The 18100-nt window shown below is 46.5% G+C and overlaps 1 protein-coding gene across 1 annotated transcript in view; it reads left to right on the forward strand.

Annotated features, from left to right (window-relative positions):
- Positions 1-2651: 2651 nt before the first annotated feature.
- Positions 2652-18100, forward strand: part of NRP2 (neuropilin 2) — a gene marked incomplete at both ends in the record, with an annotated part of 73638 nt that continues 58189 nt past the window's right edge. Inside the window, one exon of the mRNA XM_009070633.1 lies at positions 2652-2829. Coding sequence (XP_009068881.1) covers positions 2652-2829 — 178 coding nt within the window. The remainder of the gene's footprint in view (positions 2830-18100) is intronic.

Raw genomic sequence — 18100 nt, forward strand, 5'->3', positions numbered from 1 at the left:
AGAAGTTTCAAGGTCAGGGTAGAACTGTGTTTCTGCATCTGAGTTCATTTGTTGGGGAAGAGCTGAAGCAAACTGGAGTTCACATGGCAGTTCCCCTTCAACTGGTTTAGTTGCAAGGGCTCACAGGGTATTCATGGTATCCGGCATGAGTAAGGGGCTAGCAGCTTCCGAGTGGTGGGTGATGTTGGTGGTATCAGCCTAGCGGGTAGCATGTGTGTGAAAGCTGGAGAGACGGGGAGGGGATGACGAGGTGTGGAAGGATTGACTGTATTTTCATTGTTTTGAGACTTAGCCCTTTCCAAGAAAAATAATCTGCAGCTTGAATATTTTTCTTTGCTGGAGGGGGTGGACATGTGTGCAAACGAGGTGTGAATTTTTATGAGAAGGTGTGAAAGTGCGCACATGAGTGAAGTGTGAATTACACTTCTATTTGTACATTGATGTCAACAAGTCCGTGAATTTCTTCCTTCCACTTGAATGTCTTTCTTTCTCCCTCCCTCCAAACCCACATAGACACATGTGTAGGCAAATATGCCTTGCTGAGGGAAGAGATTTGTGCAAGAACTTAGGTTTGTAAATGTTTGTGTGTTGAGCAAGCTCTCCTGTGGAACAAAACCAGATGTGTTTTGGTATTCTCAGCTCTTTGTGGCAGTGTTGTGATTTTTTCCCCCCGTATTTTTCAGAATACGTACAGGATTATTTTAAGAAAGAAAGGGAAGGCTGAAGAGCTGCCCTTGGGTGTGTGAGAAGAAAGTTATTTTGAAGAATGAATGTGTTTGGAGGGCATGAAAAACATAGGGCAAACTGACAGTGCTTCTTCATGGCAAAGGAAGCCTCAGTGCCTTGCGAAGGGCCCTCCCGTTGCTCTTGTTTTTGCACAGGGCACGTGCATTTTCTGCAGGCAGCAGGTTGTTTACTCAAAGTGCTTTTTTCCAGGAAGCATTACTGCTGAGGTGTCCTGCCTCACTCCTGCTGCTCTCCCTGGCTCTGGCAAGAGGGCAGTTTGAAGGCAGGCTGGGATGTCCCTACTGTGAGTAGGTGGGCTGCCAACCTAGCAGGGGACACTCCTGGGGCCTGGCAGACCCCAGGCAGAGGAACAGAGCCAGACCCACAGAGTGGGTGGAGTTGAGCCCACATAAGTCTGTGCTGCTTTGCTTCTCCCAGGTGGTCCTGGGGCTTTGCAGTGAGTGCTGCTGTGGAGGGACAGGATCAAGGCAGTGGGGGAGACCCTTGGCTCACAGAGCTGGTGGGGTGTGGGTTGTGTGGTTATTGTCCTACACCAAGGGTAATGCTTCTCTGTGCCTTGGATTCCCTTGAGAGTATGATGCCTCAGGCCCTATCTCAGGGTATGCACATGTGGGCATCAGGAAAACCCACTCATGCTCTCCTGTGTGTCCAGAGTCCTCCAGGGCTATGGGGAAGCTGTGGGGACAGCCTCACAGTGGGGACAACCCACAAAAGTTTGCATCTCATGTTGTATCTCATTGCTTATCAGGAGGGGCAAGACTTTCTGCAATGTGGGACCAGAGTCAACCTTGTATGCCTGCCAGTCAGCCCTGTAGAGTGGCTTAGGGTTTTGGTGGGTTTGCACATTTTGGTGGGTTTTGCTTGTTTTTCTGGGTGTGAAGAGGCAATGCTGTCTTCTGTGGGCAGCTGTTGCAGCCTGTGGGGCCATGATGCTGGGACAGGGTGGGGACAGCAGGACACACGTGATAGGATCCCCATGGAGAAAGGGACTTTGGGATTTGTAGTGCATTTTCAAGTGACCCCATGATGCAGATTTTCCTCCCAGCAAGTAATGCAACAATAAATTTGATTTGCAGCATTCATGAGATTAAATGCTTTTGTGATTATGAAATCACCCTCTTGGGTCTGTTCTAGCCCAAAGCTGAGAGAGCTTCCTCTGCTCACCACGCAGCCATTGCCAGCCATTTGTGGGCTAGTCCCACAACACCACCACTGCTGATTATCTGTGTCTGCAGCTCCAATGGCTGAGTTAGCTTGCAAGGTTTCAGGCGCCCAGTCTGCTGAGATGGGTTTCTGGGGGCAGGCGGGTTGGGGAGGGAGAGCAAGTAGAGAGGGGCTCTCATGGGGCCAGGAGGGACAGATGTTGCCCTTGTCTCTGCCACACAGTGAGGGTAGGCCTGGGATCACCATCATCCCTGACGTGCCTCAGTTTCCTTTCCTGGGAACAGCAAAGCTTTCTGCCCTCCTGCAGCTGGGTTGAATTTGTAGTGTCCAAATTATAGTGTCTCCTGAGACAGCTGTGGGAGACTGCCACAGAGGAACTTGCAAAGAAGGCAAAAAAAGGGATAAAATGAGGCAGCTCCAGATGATCTGATATCAGTCTGTCTCTTACTTTATGACTCTGTACTTGCCTTGGCAAGAGCATTCATTTCCCTTTTCTGGTCTGTGTGAAATGTGGTATGTAAGTGTGGCAGGAGGTGGAGTAGAAAGGAATATGTTTGTTGTGTAGAATAATTGTCCTTGCCCAGAGATTAGTATCAAATATTAGAGTGCCAAAGGGATGTTAACGGTCTGGAGAATGGTCTTTATCAGACCACCCCTACAAGTGGTCTGGAGGGACCTGCTGTGTGTAGCTGATGCCCAGAACCTGTTTCAATGCCTTGCTCCCTTCTGTGTCTCCGCAGCTCAGCCATGCGGGGGTCGCCTGAACTCCAAGGATGCTGGGTACATCACCTCCCCGGGGTACCCCAATGACTACCCCTCCCACCAGAACTGTGAGTGGGTCATCTATGCTCCTGAATCCAACCAGAAGATTATCCTCAACTTCAACCCTCACTTTGAAATTGAAAAACATGACTGCAAGTAAGACCCTTCCTCTTTCTCTCTAGTACATATTCACCTCCTCTTCCTGCTTTTACCTAGTGGTATGGGTCTCATGCTTCCTAGCAGTTGAAATCAAGCATCATCCTAAGCCCCCATAGCACTGCATCTCCTTGTCTTTCGGGAGCAAGAGTTGCTTCTACTGAGTGTGAGATTCTAAGATATTGCTTTAGACACAGGATAAGCCTACTGTGCATTGAACTGGTGGTTCTTAACTCAGCATGATATAGCCTGAAAACAGAGGCTAACTGGTTTTGAACCTGAGCTTGACTTTGGTTAAAAGGCAGCACTTTTTTATTTGTGAAGATGGCCTCACTGTCCTTTTAAACCGTGCTGGGAGAGCAGAGCAATTTTCTGGTGTGTAACTAGGCAGAGGTATGGCATAGAGAGCCCTGGGGCTGGAGACCCAAGTTCGAGCCATGTGAGGCTGGGGGCTTGGCAGTCTGAGCTGTTTGGGCCGGATCTAACTTCCCATAGTGCTTACTCTGCTGCATTTGGTAAACCGGGGAGTTGGTTTTGTTTGCTTATTTTCTCCTTTTTCTTCTAAGAAGGGATTCGGAAACTAGATGTCTGGGAAAAACAATTAACAACTAGTAAAGAATAATTAATGGCATCAAAGGGCACTGTAAAAGACTGAGTTAATAATGTGGTCTCAGCAGACATATAAACCTGTGTGTTTAATCTGGAATCCACAGCCACCTACAGGGATGCCTGAGTGTGAAGGAGCTCAGGGTCTCCTAAAACAGGCCTGACACAGCAATCTTGCCAGACACTCTGGTCCTGTTGATTAAAAAGAGGTTATATATGGAGAGGGGAACTCTGTTTGCAAAAAAGGACAGAGGGACAGGGGAAGCATTTATGGGGCTGCAGAATCAGTCCTGTGGAGAACAAAGAATTCAGCATGGGCTTGATGATGTACTGAAGGTTATGAAGTGCAGAACTGGATCCTCAGCTACCATAAATCAGCATAGCTCCTCTAACTCTAATGAAGGTGTGCTGATTGATGTCACTGGGGATCTCGTCACCCCCTACAGATAGAGCCTGGCCTAATAAGGCTTTGAACACCATGAATTCTCCCTGAAGTCACTGTGTGTGCAAGGTGTTTAGCACTATGCAGGATCAGGCCTGTGTATAAAGAAGGGAGAAGGTAGAAAAAGGTTTAATATGGGCATAAATGACCACAAGGCCTCACGGTACACAAGAGAATGATGGTTGCTATCAGATTTTATTATTGCTTGCACAGGCTGAACTGTGTAGCCTTCTCATAGCTAATGCAGTTGCCCCAAATTCTCAGTAAAAAAAGCTTTATAGGCCTATATTTGCAGTGTGCAGAGTATGCCATATATATTACCCAGGACAATGTTGTGTGCAGGGCAGGGGTTGATCTGGGCATGAGGGACTTCAGCTTCTGCTTCTTCAAGGTCTCAGGTAAGCAAAGCCAGGTTGGTCAGAGAGCCAGAAACTCCCATGGGCACCTGGCTTTTCCTCTGCCTGTAGGAAGCAGTCAGTTTTAGCTCTGAGCATCTTGAACAACTTTTGTTATGCTTTGGTCCCTGTGAAAGAGCAGTGTCTGGTCCTAAGCTGCAGGTGGTGCATGCTGGAGGACTGCCTGAGTGCTGGAGATGTTGTCCCTCTGCTGCTTTCTACTTTACTCTGACAGTCTTCTGAGTGGCTGCTATCTGATCTCACCCTTTCCTTTTCTGCATGTACATGCACAAGGGACACTTCAGTTAAAGCAGAAAGGTTTGAGTTGGAGGGTTTTTGGTTTCCCATGTGGGACATGAATGGTGGAGTGTTTGTCAGGGTCTCTGACTCAGTTCAGCTCCTGTGGCAACTTTACTCTCTAGAAACCAGACACTAATATCAAACCTTTTCTCAAAGTGCAGTTTGCCTGTAGTTCTATCCCCTCAGCTGCCACCTGTGTGAAGGTGAAACAGGATTCATCCACAGCGCACTTGGGCTTCTGCTGGCCACAGGTGTAAGCTGAGAGCCAAGCTGACTTAGGGTGTCTGCACCCTTGAGCCAACACTGCAAAGGAGTGAGTTTGAAAAATCTTCATGGACAATACTTGGTAGGAAGCAAAACAAAACAATTAAAACAGTGCAAGATAAACACTGTCTGAAACAAATGGATAGGAGATTTTTTTGAAGTGACCTACCAGAAGGAGACACATATTAATGCTGTAGTACATGAGCATTAAACAGTACTATTATGTGACCGTGTAGTAATAAATCTCATCCAAGTGTCAGAGGTTTTTGTGTGAAGAAGCAAAGACATTGCAGCTGCAGGTGAGAACTTTACAGGAACAGGAGTTCAGTATTAAAAACACAGTCTCAGGGCAGAGCTCCCCTTTTGACATCTGATCATTGATACAGAGCACATTCACACTAAGCTGATGAACTTCATTGTGGCACTCTGTCTCTGAGCAGACAAGGTCCCCCTTCTCTGGTGTTGGTACTTGGCAGCTATTGGAGGAACCATGGGGCCAGTCTGTGCTTCCAGCTTCCAGAGGTAAACACCATAACCTCTTCCCCTGTTGCTGCTTCTTCCAGCATTTCATTTTACCTTATTAGGCTGAAGTTTCTCCCTCATAAAGCATAACATTTACATTCCTAAAACCCATTTGGAAGCCTACAAAAATCTCTACAAAAGTCTTTTTAGTTTTACTGTGTCCCTTCTGGCCTTCCTTGTGTCTGCTTTAGATTTCCCTTTGGGATGGGAGGCATTTCCTCCTGTGTTTTGTACGGTGCCTGTCACCCTGGGGACTTGTGCGGAAAGGTCAGTGATTTCCCCTTGGCCAGCAGCTGGCCGGAAGGGACCTACATACCTGGTGCTGCCTGGATGCCAGAGCAAGAGCTGGCTGCAGAGAGCAGCTTCAGCAGCCTTGAGGGTGGAAGCATCAACCAGGGATGGATGCCTGAGGTGGCAGCCAGAGGCGGCCGCTCTGTGATGCTTGTTGCTATTGTTTTCTGGAGGCACATCTGGGCTTTTATTTTTCAGCTGTGTCCAGCTGCATTAAGAAGTAACTGCACTCTACCACCACCATCATGAAAGGAGTAATTTGATGTAGTTGAAACCCCAGAACATCTCTCTCTCTCTCTCACTTGCTCTCCCTCTCTGCATTCATCTGTGCTCCGAGGAAGTGTATTGCTTTGGGAAGGCACTAGGTTAAGAAAATTGGCCTCCTCCTGCTGTTGTGGCTGTTGTGTGCCAGCACAGCAGGGATTCCTGTTGCAGGGAGGGTGGGCATACTGTGACGGGGAGTACAGGACCTGGGCCATTGTTCCTGCTATCCTGCAGCTGTGGGGCCACAGCAGTAATGAACAGAGCCAAAAGGGAAGTTTGATGCTCTGATAAAAGATCTGCCTAACTATTCGGAAATAATCATGCTAGCATGTCTGCTTGCTGTTTCTTCCTCTCTGTGCTGCAAGTGCAGCTGTTGCTTGGATAGTGGAGCCTGTGTCATTGATATCTGTTCACTGAACAGGGAAGTGACAACCAGTGGAAAAGAGCACACTGCTGCAGTGGCAAAATGTTCCCATTCCCCACGTGGCATGCTGGTAAATGAGCAGCTTTATGCATGCCAGGGCTTATTTGTGATCCCAGGAGTGACCTGAAGCATTTGCAATAGGTGTGCAACACGGCCAGCTGTTTCCCAGCTCATGCAGTCACGTAGCTGAGCTGTCCACTCTTCCTTAATTGCCATTTTGCTGTTCTGTCTGTGCTGCTTGCTTGGAAAATCCAAGTCAGAGACCTCAGCTATGAGTGAATCATTGCATCTATAACCAACCGCCTTTTCCATTTGTGCCCCTCTCCTGCTGCTGGTCTTCTCTTTGGACCACTAAAAGCTCCCTCCTGAGACTGGCTACTGACTGCCACCCCCAGCCACAATTGACTCTGCCAGAGGATAAGGCTGTGCTGTGCTGCCGTTGAGTGCCGGGCCATTGCTGTACACACGCAGCAGAGGCACACTCCTTCCAGGCTGCAGTGGACACGCTTGTGCTTCCTCTGCAAGCAGATGACCTTTCAGCTGAGTCATAACATCTGCTCCAGAGGAACGTTGTTTTTTAAAAAAGCCCAAGTGATAATCGGACTATGCCCCAGAGGATAAGGCTGTGCTGTGCTGCCGTTGAGTGCCGGGCCATTGCTGTACACACGCAGCAGAGGCACACTCCTTCCAGGCTGCAGTGGACACGCTTGTGCTTCCTCTGCAAGCAGATGACCTTTCAGCTGAGTCATAACATCTGCTCCAGAGGAACGTTGTTTTTTAAAAAAGCCCAAGTGATAATCGGACTATGCCAGCGGGTTTTCCTGTAGCCATTTCCAACACGTGCTGCATCTGGGTTGCTGTCGGTGGGATCCCTTCCTGGGAAGGATTTGGGGGACCGCTGCTGTGGCTCGTAGCCCCCTCTGGTGGCACATACCAAATGCTGGCAAAGGTGTCTGGAGACGGGCTCAGGGCTCCCAAAACAGGCGGGAGACGGCAAAATGGAAACTGGAGCTGCAGTCAGGTTCTTCCTCCTGACTTTGGCTCCTTCTGTCAAGCCCTGAGGGCTTCCAGAAACATGAACTGGGACCACCGTAATGAGGAAATGTATGCAGTTGTCACTGTGACCTCGTATGTGCCACAATAGTGCCAAGAGAGTTGAACCAAGTTCAGCGTTCTGTTGTGTGCTGGGTACAGGGCAGGCATGGCAGGAGACACCCCTGCTCCCAGCCCGAAGGACAGAGGGAACCAAGATTTGGTGAGGGGAGACACCACAGTCCTAGTGCCCATTTCACAGAGCACTGCCTGCCAGGGGACACCGGCAGTAACACACTGGTGTTCCCGTGCCACAGTACAAAGGGTGATGCATGCAGCTTGGCTAGCCAGTGAAGGCCTCTTATGGCATGACCATCTCCTGACTTCCAGGAAGCTGGGCACTGGAATAAAATAGCTCTGCATCCTTCCTAGAGAGCAGAAGAAATACTGGCCCAAATTCCTTGCTCAGGTGACTGGGGAGAGCTGCATCCAGACTCAGTGCCCACAGACAAGCAGGCAGCTGGTGGCTGCAGCATTCAGCCTGCCTCTTGCAATCCCCCTCAAACAAGAGCGTAATGTTGCAAGAAGCCATCCTTCCATCAGTGAAGGTTAAGAGTAGACAAGGCAGCAATTATGGACAGCTAATTAGTAAATGCTTTGAAAAGTATGCATAATTAGCCTATTAGTAAACATTTTAGAAACAATGCAGTTCATCTTGAGATTGGGAAGATGCTTAGAAAAGAGAAATACATTTGGAGCACTACAGAATGGGGGATTTCTTTGCTAGGATGCAAGGGGAAGTGACTACATCTCCTGCAGCACTGGGGGAGTTGAGCAGAAAGGGGAAGTCAAAGATGAGATGTTAAGGAAGGCATTTACTTGCTCATCCATTTGTGGCATGGGTAGCCAGAAGCAACATTTCTAACGTACAGGAAATAATTCAGTCTGGGTAACATGACACTGCAGCTCAACTTGTCTTCAAATGAGCTTCTACTCTTTTTTAACTCCATCCAGCATCTGCTGTATGGTTCATAATTCCCATCAAGCCCAGGTCATTTTTCTGAAATGGAACATCAATGAATGGGTTAGCTGTGATGGTGTTAGACCAGCTGCATGAGTTAACAGCTCAAGGTTGTTCGCATCTCTCTTCTCTGCTGCCCATCTGCAGAGCTGTGAGAGCTCCACTTGCTCCATGGCCGTGCTTCTCTTGCGCCCCAGAGCCTCTCCCTGGAGGGACAGACCAAGTCCAGGCTCTGCAGAAGGTCATGGCCCCAGATGCACTCTCATGAGGTCTCCTATGTCATGCCAGCTCACTAACATCCAGTGCATAGGAGTCAGATCTCGTTTTGCACCTTGTTTCCTGTTGGCGTGATGACAAATTGAGGGCCAGCTGGTGACACTGGGAACAATAGCATTAGAGACAGAGACGTTCCCCCCTCCTTCCTGCTGTCAAGGAGGAGATGGTGGTGGTGGTGTATTTGCTTCTTAGTCAGCCACTCTGTCCAGCAAAGGAGGGAAGAGAACCCCACAGCATCTGGAGAAGGAGCAAGCACAGGGCTGGCTGTGGTGACTCCTCACTAAGTGGGTTCACAATCGAGCTAAAAGTCTCAGAAACGTGCCTTTTGTGAGTGAGCAGTCTTAAGCCACACTCCAGCTCTAAGCCCTTTGTATCTTTGCTGACCATGCTTAGTGCAGATGGCATAGGGCAGTAGTAGAGCAATGCCACTGAAATGAAATGGCCTGATAACCAGAGCGTTGAGGTGCTCATGATTTCAGCCGAGCCTGAAGCCCTTAGCTATTTCTGCATCAGTGCTCCAGCTCACTGTGTGTCACCAGGTGACATCATTCTCAGAGGCTCATCCCAAACAGGTGGGGTCTGAGGAGTCTAAGTAAATGTCATTAGGGATATACGTCTTGGTCACTTTTTTTTGTGTGTCACAAGGTTAGCTGTGTTTTTCTTATGTCATGGAATTGCTATCTGGATGCCAGAGTGAGAAGGCTTAGTGAATGTAAGGAGAGTGCTAGAATGATACTAAAAAGTTAATCCTTTTTTGCTAAGGACCAGATGTAAAGCCCAGTAAAAGCAACATGAGGCTTCACCTTGATTTGTGTTGGAACTAGTTTAGTCTTTTAATGAGCAACTGTTTGCCTTAGCTCCATGCAGCCTTTTTAATGGATATCATCCCTATTGTCAGGCTGTAACAGGGGAATGGCAGACTCACCAGCAAATACTAGGTCTGGGAGTTGTGAGATTTGGGTTATTCCCCTTCCCTGCTATTGACTTACTGTTCATGCATTGGTGAATCACTTTAAATTTTCTGCCTTATAAAGAAGAGATCTGGGCATCCACAGGCATAAAACCCAGTCTAGGTAGCAACAGTGTAATGCACACTCCCCTCCAAAGGTTGCTGCGTAGCAGCATCACACAGGAGCAGGTCAGAGCATCATAGGTGACGACTGGTTTGTTACCTTTTCAGGCTGGGTGTGAATTCTGCAATCAAATATAAATGCAAAATAAAAAGAACAGACTGCAAAGAGCAGACTGAAAAACAGTAGAAATTTCTGTTTGCTTTTGGCCAGAGCTCAGCATAGAGCATATTTGAAGGAATTGGCGGAGGTTAGTTTTTAATCTGAGGTTAATTCTCCGTTTTCTTTAAATCAAGCAGCTGCACACCACCATTCAATGGCAATGTCATAATATGTTGCAAACCACAGTCTGGTGATCCTGGAATTCCTTATAAGTTAATAGCAGTCATGGTCCACTAATCACAGCTAGGAAGTTTTAAGCAACTGTCTTTGATATATCAGTTCAAACACCATAGAAATCCTTCCTTATGGTGGCTTAGTGAGTTGATCAGTAGATCATTAGAAAGAGTGAATAACCTAAGGGGTTTTTGTTTGGGTTTCCCCCACCCTGAATCCCAAGGAATTCTTGGGATGTATGTACAATGTTGCTGAGCAATCACACCACAGTAGTATGGTGTGGTTTTAAAGTAACACTGGGTCAGACATGGAGATGTTATTGTTTAATGAGTTCCTAGAAGCAGAGCCTGAAGCAGTGGGGTCTGACAGCAGAAATCCTATGCCAAAGACTGCCCTGTTACAAGTGACATAGAAACTGCCACGCATGTTCTGTGACTGCCTCAAATGCCGCTTCTTACAGCAGTACAGAAGACATTGTGATCAGTGTGAGGAAGGGCACACCCCTCTTTTTTGAGGTGGGGTTCCCCCTCCCTGTGACAGGCAGCACTCATCCACTGGTGGTGTGAGAGCCCCTGTGTTCAGGCTGAGGCCACGCCACAAGCCGGGTGTTTGCACAGGAAGTGCTCCATGTATTAGAAACCTCCAGGGAACCCTCAGAGCCAGGGTTGTTGATGGATGTTCAACAAGGAGTAGGGCCCCTCCCTCCACCAGCAGCACAAGAGTTTGAGGCATGTGCTCAGCTTCCTTCCTCTTTTGTTAGTCTTGGTGTGAGGTTTCATTTACATTGTTACTTTGTAGTGAAAAGGGAAGGTGTAATGATTGTCTCTTTGGTAATACTGATGTTTGGCTGATAGTCGTGGACAGGAACAAGGTCTGGGATCTCCATCAGCAGAGGGAACTGACTCACCATTGATCTGTGTTCACTGTATCTTGTTGAAGTTTTTTGACCCATTTGATTTCTTAGGTTTTCTTTTGTGAAAACCCTCTGATTTTTCTGCCATTCAGGAGCAAACATCTTTCTGTCTCTTTAAATATGGCAGATGGGGATTTCTTCAGATGTCCAACAACTCAATTGAAGGAGACCTCAGGAGACCTGTCCCCTTCCCTGTCCCCCTTCTCAGCCTGTCTTTTCATCTGCAATCTGGAGATGTAAGGGCTATAGTAATAGAGTGTCAGAGGAAGTAATTGATTCATCACACGAAGAGAGAGGAGTCTGTTGCCTTCAGTGTCAATGGAGCTGAACCATAGCCTGGAAGGGTGAGGGAGGCTTGTAAACACTCCATGGCTGAGCTGGCAGGACAATGCAGATGCACCACCACAGCTGAATGGGAGGGTGACACAAAGGGTTGCTTGAAAGAAAAATCTTTCTAAACAAAGCAGTGACAGGGTCCTTGTTTGTGGGAGAAACAGGGATGGTCCCATCCCCTGTTCCCAGAGCACATTAAGGAGAAAAGGTAGCAACCAGCTTCATGCAGCACCCCACTCTCTTGTCTCTGTCTCCCACTTCCACTTTGGTGTGGCTACGTCTCTGACCTGCTCTCCCGGCCAGGGCTGAGCTCACCTCAGGGATGCCAACCAGCCCCTGCCAGCAGCTAATTCCTCCCACCCCCCCACAGAGATACTGCTGCCTCTGAGAACTGTGAGGGAGGTCACTACAGCTGCAAACACATGGCAAGGTGTGATATGTGCATGGCACATGCTCACCTTCATCCAGGCATTGATTGTGCTCAGACCCTTGGCACTGCTCAGTTCAGATGGCTGCTGAGGTGCAAGTGCCCATATTTTGAGGAGAGAAGATGGTAGGAGGTGCTGGGCTAGCTATGCAGCGTGCAAGGAGGGATCAGGCAGGTTTGTTGTGCTGTTTGCCCCAGAAACTACTCTTACTACAAGCTGGCATGATCAAGTTGCGGAAATACCCAAATAGTAGAGGCTGCAGGCCAGTCTTGGCAGCAAAACTTTGCTTATTTCTTCATCAGCTAAGGCAGGAGCTGGGCTGTGAATAGGCTGTATCTGAGAAAATGTGGGGTCAGAAAGCCATCCCATAGTGGGCCAGTCCCAGGCTGACCATCCATCATTAACAAGGGATATAGACAGCCAAGAGGGTGAGGGTGGGCTGGTCAGGGCTCTGTTCTTACAACCTCCTGTATACAACTGGTGCTTAACAAGGTGTTTTATTTCAGTTTTGTGCTGAAAAAAAAAAAACAGTGCAAATGAGTGATAGTGGAAAGCCCAGTTACAAAGCTCCCACCTGACCGCAGTTTTTACTCTCTTCTGTTTAATTCTTCGTTGCATGTTGTGTCTAAGGCCATGGCTGACACTGCACCAGTGAGCTGTGATGGGACATCACTCACTTCACTGGGAACAGGGCTGGCAGAGCAGAGCATAAGAGCATTCCCTAATCCTCATCAGCACCCCAGACCTTCAGTCATCAGGGCCAGCCTGGTCCAAGCTCGTCTTTATCTGTTGCCTGGGCTGTCATGCACTGGATCCTATCAGGAGAGGGAAACCTGTTCCCCCCACTGCAAAGTGAGCTTTTTTCCCCTGCCTTCTGCCTGCTCTGATGCTTTTCAGCAGTAATTTTTCCTTTTGTGGTTGTTATCTTTTATTGTATACATTTTTTCTTTGTGTTAGTGATCAAGTGCCTATGAGTGGTGACAGTAAAATGACATAGAAACCAAAGTCTAATTTTTTTCCACAGATGGATTGTAGCAGAAGGAGAAAAGTGCAAATGCATTTTCTCAAGTGTCCTGCATTTTGGGGTATGAAAAGGTTGTGAGTTGCTTCAGTTCCCTTAGAGCGGCAACAGAAGGCAGAATGCCATGGAAAGAGGGCTTATTCCTAACATGCTTTATATATTTCATTCCTGATTTCACCATTATTTCCCCCCCCCCAAAGAATACCAAAGACATCTTGCAACAAGACCCCTGTAGCTAAAGATAGAAAGGCAAGGAATTTGTATTTGGAGACAGAAATAAAATTAAACATCTGTGTGTACCTCCTGAACAACAGCCTTAAAAAGCCCTCAAAATGCACATTAGCACATCTTTTTTCTTATATAACGAACGATTTTCCAGACATGCCCCAGATGAGAGCACTTCTCTACTCCAATGTGCCTTTCTGCAGTGATCTGGCAACACAGCTTGAAGAAGGTACCCCGGGGATGAACGGCAAAGCACGGGGGAGCCTTTGCTCTCCTGTTTCGGGGGAGGGCAGCAGCATGCTAGGAGCTGAAATTCCCTGCTGAATCAGAGCTTGCCACAGGAGCAGTTTACAGCTATGTTTTTTTCCTCCCTTTGCATGATGTATTTGGCTACTCCCCCTGCCTCCCCTCTGCCCTGCATAAGTTAGCAGTAACTGCAGAAAGACGCTTCCCATTGGCGGTGCTTGTAAGGGAGTGAAAACAACTCAAAGAGTATACATAGAGGCTATTTGTAGTTTCCTTTTTTTTTGTCCTCAAGGCATTTTTTGAGAAGTTTTCCAATCTGACAGGGTTATTTTCTCTCCCTCTCTCTCTTTCCCATTTTTTTCTCCTTGACTGTATAACTGGATTTTTTCATTTCTCAGAAATTCTGGTCAGATTTTTTTGAGGAGATAAGAAAATAATCCAAACCATAGTAGAATGATTACAACCCCCCCCCCATGCTGTTATTACACAAGGCGTAATTGGCAAATTCAGAACAAACTTCCGAGAAATCCTAAGCAATTATGCCTGCACCATCTCCCCAGCCCCCACCCCAGCCTGGCTCTCCCCCTGCTGCCATCAGATTTTTGTCATTTTAGTCATTGAAGTCCCGTGAAATCCCTTGAGATTCAGAGCAATTATAGCCTATTTCTTTCTCTTCTTGCCAGGGACACTTATTTCCATCAGGGCAAAACATGGACAAGCTTTGTTAATATCTTTTGCCTCAGCATGGGTAAAAATGGCCCCAAAAGCTGCAGACTGAGACCAGATTCATCTCTCCAATGTTCAGCTACCAAAAGCCTGGGTCCAGTCAGCAAGTCTGTTTCAAAGTACCTCTGTTGTCAGTGCAGAAGAACAATTAATCTCATCCCAAGCTGGGTGTGAGATGTCTGCTTCCACTGAAAGCAGAGGATGTTAGGTTGGCTAAAGCTAGGTGTAATACAGCTTTTTAGGTCTGTGCACAAATCTATATCAGGATCTGTGTCTATGAGGACTGATTTTCTTTTCACACCAGGATAAATTAGGAGTGATTACCCTTAAAATGATGAGTTGCACATGTGTAAAACCAGTTCAAGTCAGAGGAGAATCCAATTCATCTGCTGTATTTAGAATTAATTACCCTGATTAAGGTCTGGCAGCTAAGATCAAACTTCATTGCTCTTGTTTCATCAGACAACAGTGGTGCTATCTGCTATCATGTCTATAAAAAATATCATCTAAAAGTTCTCAGTAGCTTTTGGAACAATCTAACCTTTGAAAGGTATGTCCTGCAGTTGCTCAGGATTGTGTAAACCTCACAGAAAAGTTTTCTTGTGTTTCGCAATGTAACCACCCATGAAATAAGGATTTGGTTTGAAGGTGGTGTACAAAAGAGCATGAAGATGAGTGGTGACACAGAAAAATCGACTAAGCGAGCTAGCATGTAATGGACATTAATTCTAGCCACCCACTGATTGCAAAACAAGCACAGAGCTGCTGGTTCACCATTTCTTAACTATCTCTATACTGCAACTGCTATTTGATTTCTAAGAAACTGCCTGTTCTTAGGGGATGTTTAAAAAACCTTATGCTTTTTATAACAATTTCTGAGAAACAAACCACCTGCCACCTTTTCAAAGTGGAAACAATTGTGTTTATTAGCTGCCATTGTGGCTAAGCACACTCCTTTCCCCACTACCTGCAGAGTATTAATGCCTGCTGAATTTCACTAGAATTGCAGTTTCTCTTCCTGTTCCCACCAGATACATTCAAGACACAGTGACATAGGGTTCAAGCAGACCAGGGGTCTTGAAGGCTAAAGTCAGCACTGTGTATTCCCAAATTTGGGGCTGTTGGAATGCAGTCAGTACTTACTTGTCTCTCTGTCTATCTAGGCCAGACTTCTCCAATATAACATAATCTGTCTCATCAAGGATGGCTTCTATTCTTGGCTGTGCTACAAACTTCCTGTGTGACCTTGGGCTCCTCTGTGCCTTCCTACCTCCCAGGGTCTCGTGAGCATCCCATCATTACTGTTTGCCAGCTGCAGTCATAAGACCCATGGAAACGCCTATAAATAATAGCTCCAAATTAAACATTGGGGAAGTTCATTTTAGGGCCTTGCAACACTCTCCTGCCCTGGCAAGCACTGGAAACTGGGCTTTGCTTAGTGCACGTCCTCACCTACTTCAAATCACAGCTCTAGGAAGAGATTGAGGAAGCTGCCAGCTAGGTCAGAGCTTGGTCAGGGGAGCCAGCCCTCCTCAGGCTTTGAAGCAAGGCTTGCACAAGTTTATGTATTAGGAGGACTCACGATATGGCTGTGAATATATAAATAATTTTTTGTTCATATTTCTCCCCATCCTAAGCTAATGCCCCTATAATGCCCTGGAAGCATCTTTCTGTGGGGAAGGACTCAGCATCTCTTAGGACCTGAGGCTGAGAGGCAACAGGTTTGTTGATTAGGTGTAGAGCAGTATGAGTCACAAAACTGCCATGTGCTGATCATATCCCTTGGGAGAGGAGCACCCAGATGAATGGCACAGACTTTCAGGTGCCCACCTGGGAGATCTGTGCTGACCCCAGGGCATTATGGAGCACTGCTCAATGGCCAGGGAGCAGATTAGCTATTTCACAATAGAAAAGGACTGAAAAGATGGAGGTCTTCTCATAATCACTACTATTGGGGCTTGTTTGTCTTTGTTGCATGACATTTGGAGAGCCAGCAGCAAAGGGGAAAATAGAAAGGAAAGACTGGGAAGCAGAGAGAGTTGACTGGAGGAAAAAGCAACAAACAAACATGAGTAATACAGGCATTAGAAGTGCTTTATAATTAGTTTATAAAAGCTCTCTTAACATCAGCAAAGCACTTTCTATTAAAAATCTTTAATAAAAAAGCAGCAATATTTGTAAGCATTGTACATTTTCTCTTTAATTCTGTTAAACAGCTCCAAGAAGAGCATCTGAGCAATGTATTTCCCTCCTTTCTCAACCTCCATTTTCTGGGCAGTTAAAAGCACTTCAGCTTTGCCTCCCTGCCTCAAGAGTCCCTGGTGGAAAGCTGTTTGAGGCAGTTTCAAAGCAAGTCACTGGCCTTCCCACTCCAGCAGCAGCCGAAAATATCCTGCCACTGGAGGAGCAGCCAACTGGGGTCATCTTTCCTACAAAAGAAGAGTTGGTTAATCCATTGATTGTACTTGTGGGTTACAGATGCTGCACACTGCCCTCACATGTTTATGCTTGACTAATTGGAGCAATGCCTAGGTGGGAAGAAGTGGCCATGAAATGTGCTTGCAGATGGTGGCTTGCCCAGTGGAGGTAGTGCTGGAGAGGTCAGCCCACAAGGATGTTGGTACATGTTGACCGAAACAATGGGTTTGGTTACATGAGTGAAATGCAAATTACTGGGCACTGTAAAAGACAGTTTGGATGCTATTGCAGCATAAATGTGTCCCACCCAGCTGTGCCCTAGTCTGTAATTATCTGAAAATGAAATGGTTAGAGTAGATAGCATCCCGGGGCTGGGGTTTTTTCCTTCCAATTTTTCTTCTTTTTTCACATGGGAAGAAGAAAGTCTGGAAACCATGCTTAATCTTACAGGAGCAAAGGTTTGGCCAAACTAGATTGTAACATGTCCAGTAGCCTGGCGTGAGGAGAATCAGCGTGTTTGATTGAAGGCCAAAGCATGAACATGACTAAAGCACATGATTCCAAAAGAATGTGTGGTGGGGATTAGCTGGTGTTCTTGATGAAGCTTGGAAGTTTAACAGTTTGGGCTGGATGTCCTCAGTGTTTCATTTTTCCAGAAAGCCTAAAGCTTATTTGCTGTGATGGAGAGGAGTAAGTGCTCCTGCTCATCTGGACAGGAGCTATCTCCCGAGTGTAATACTTCCCTGATTCACACTCATTATATGACCTGAAGAAAGAGAGTTTTGCCTCATGAGGAGCACAGGGCTTTGGCCAAGATCTTTTAACTAAAGAAGAAAACTTACGCATTTATATTCATTTTACATTTGGCAAAATGATTCCCTGACCTTCTCTTAAGGGCTTTTTTTTACTTGTTTTTTATAATTTGATTTATTAAGGATTAGCTCTAGTATGAGAAAGCTCAGTTTGGCTCGAATGAAGCCAAACAGGGTTTAATTCAGAGAGGCAAATATTTCCTGATGATTTACTTACTAGATTCATTCTTTTAATTTTCCATTTGCAGATTGCCCATGAGCAGATTGCACTATTCCCAAATTGTATGCGTTTATTGGAAGCTATTCACCCATTCAATAAGCAAATATTTCTTGGTCCAGAACTTGCTTCTGGAATTGCCAGGGCTCCTACAGCACTGGGTGGCTTGGGGAGCCATGTGGACAGTGCTAGGATGTTTGGTGTGCTGGCTACAGCAGAAGCTATGATAGTTACAGTCAGGTAATTGAAGTCATATACTGTGTTGGCGAGTTACAACCCCACGAGGACACAAACAGATGTGATTTCTGGGGATGCAACTAACCTCTGCTTGTGCCATGCAAATGGCAGCTTTTACAATCTACTCCATTAACTGTGTTTTACCAACATTCATGTTTTTGCCAAATTAATTTTATGCCATATATTCACAATTTCACTAGTAGTCAGTAGTCCTGCAGCACAGATGCATAGTTTGGATGTGGAAGGGCTGCAAGCATGCTGAAAGCAAGTGGTTATATAGAAAACAAAATATCCCCACTGTTTGCTCAGTACTCCTTTAAACAAACAGACAAACAAGGAGGAAAAAATTCTACTTAGAAGAAGCACTAACACTCCCCTCTATGTTCTTCCTCCCTGGGGAGATGGTAAGATCAAGCCACACATGATGGACATTAGTGGGGTCACACAGGGTC

The sequence above is a fragment of the Acanthisitta chloris genome, unplaced genomic scaffold (assembly GCF_000695815.1).
Source record: "Acanthisitta chloris isolate BGI_N310 unplaced genomic scaffold, ASM69581v1 scaffold24472, whole genome shotgun sequence".
Taxonomy (NCBI): domain Eukaryota; kingdom Metazoa; phylum Chordata; class Aves; order Passeriformes; family Acanthisittidae; genus Acanthisitta; species Acanthisitta chloris.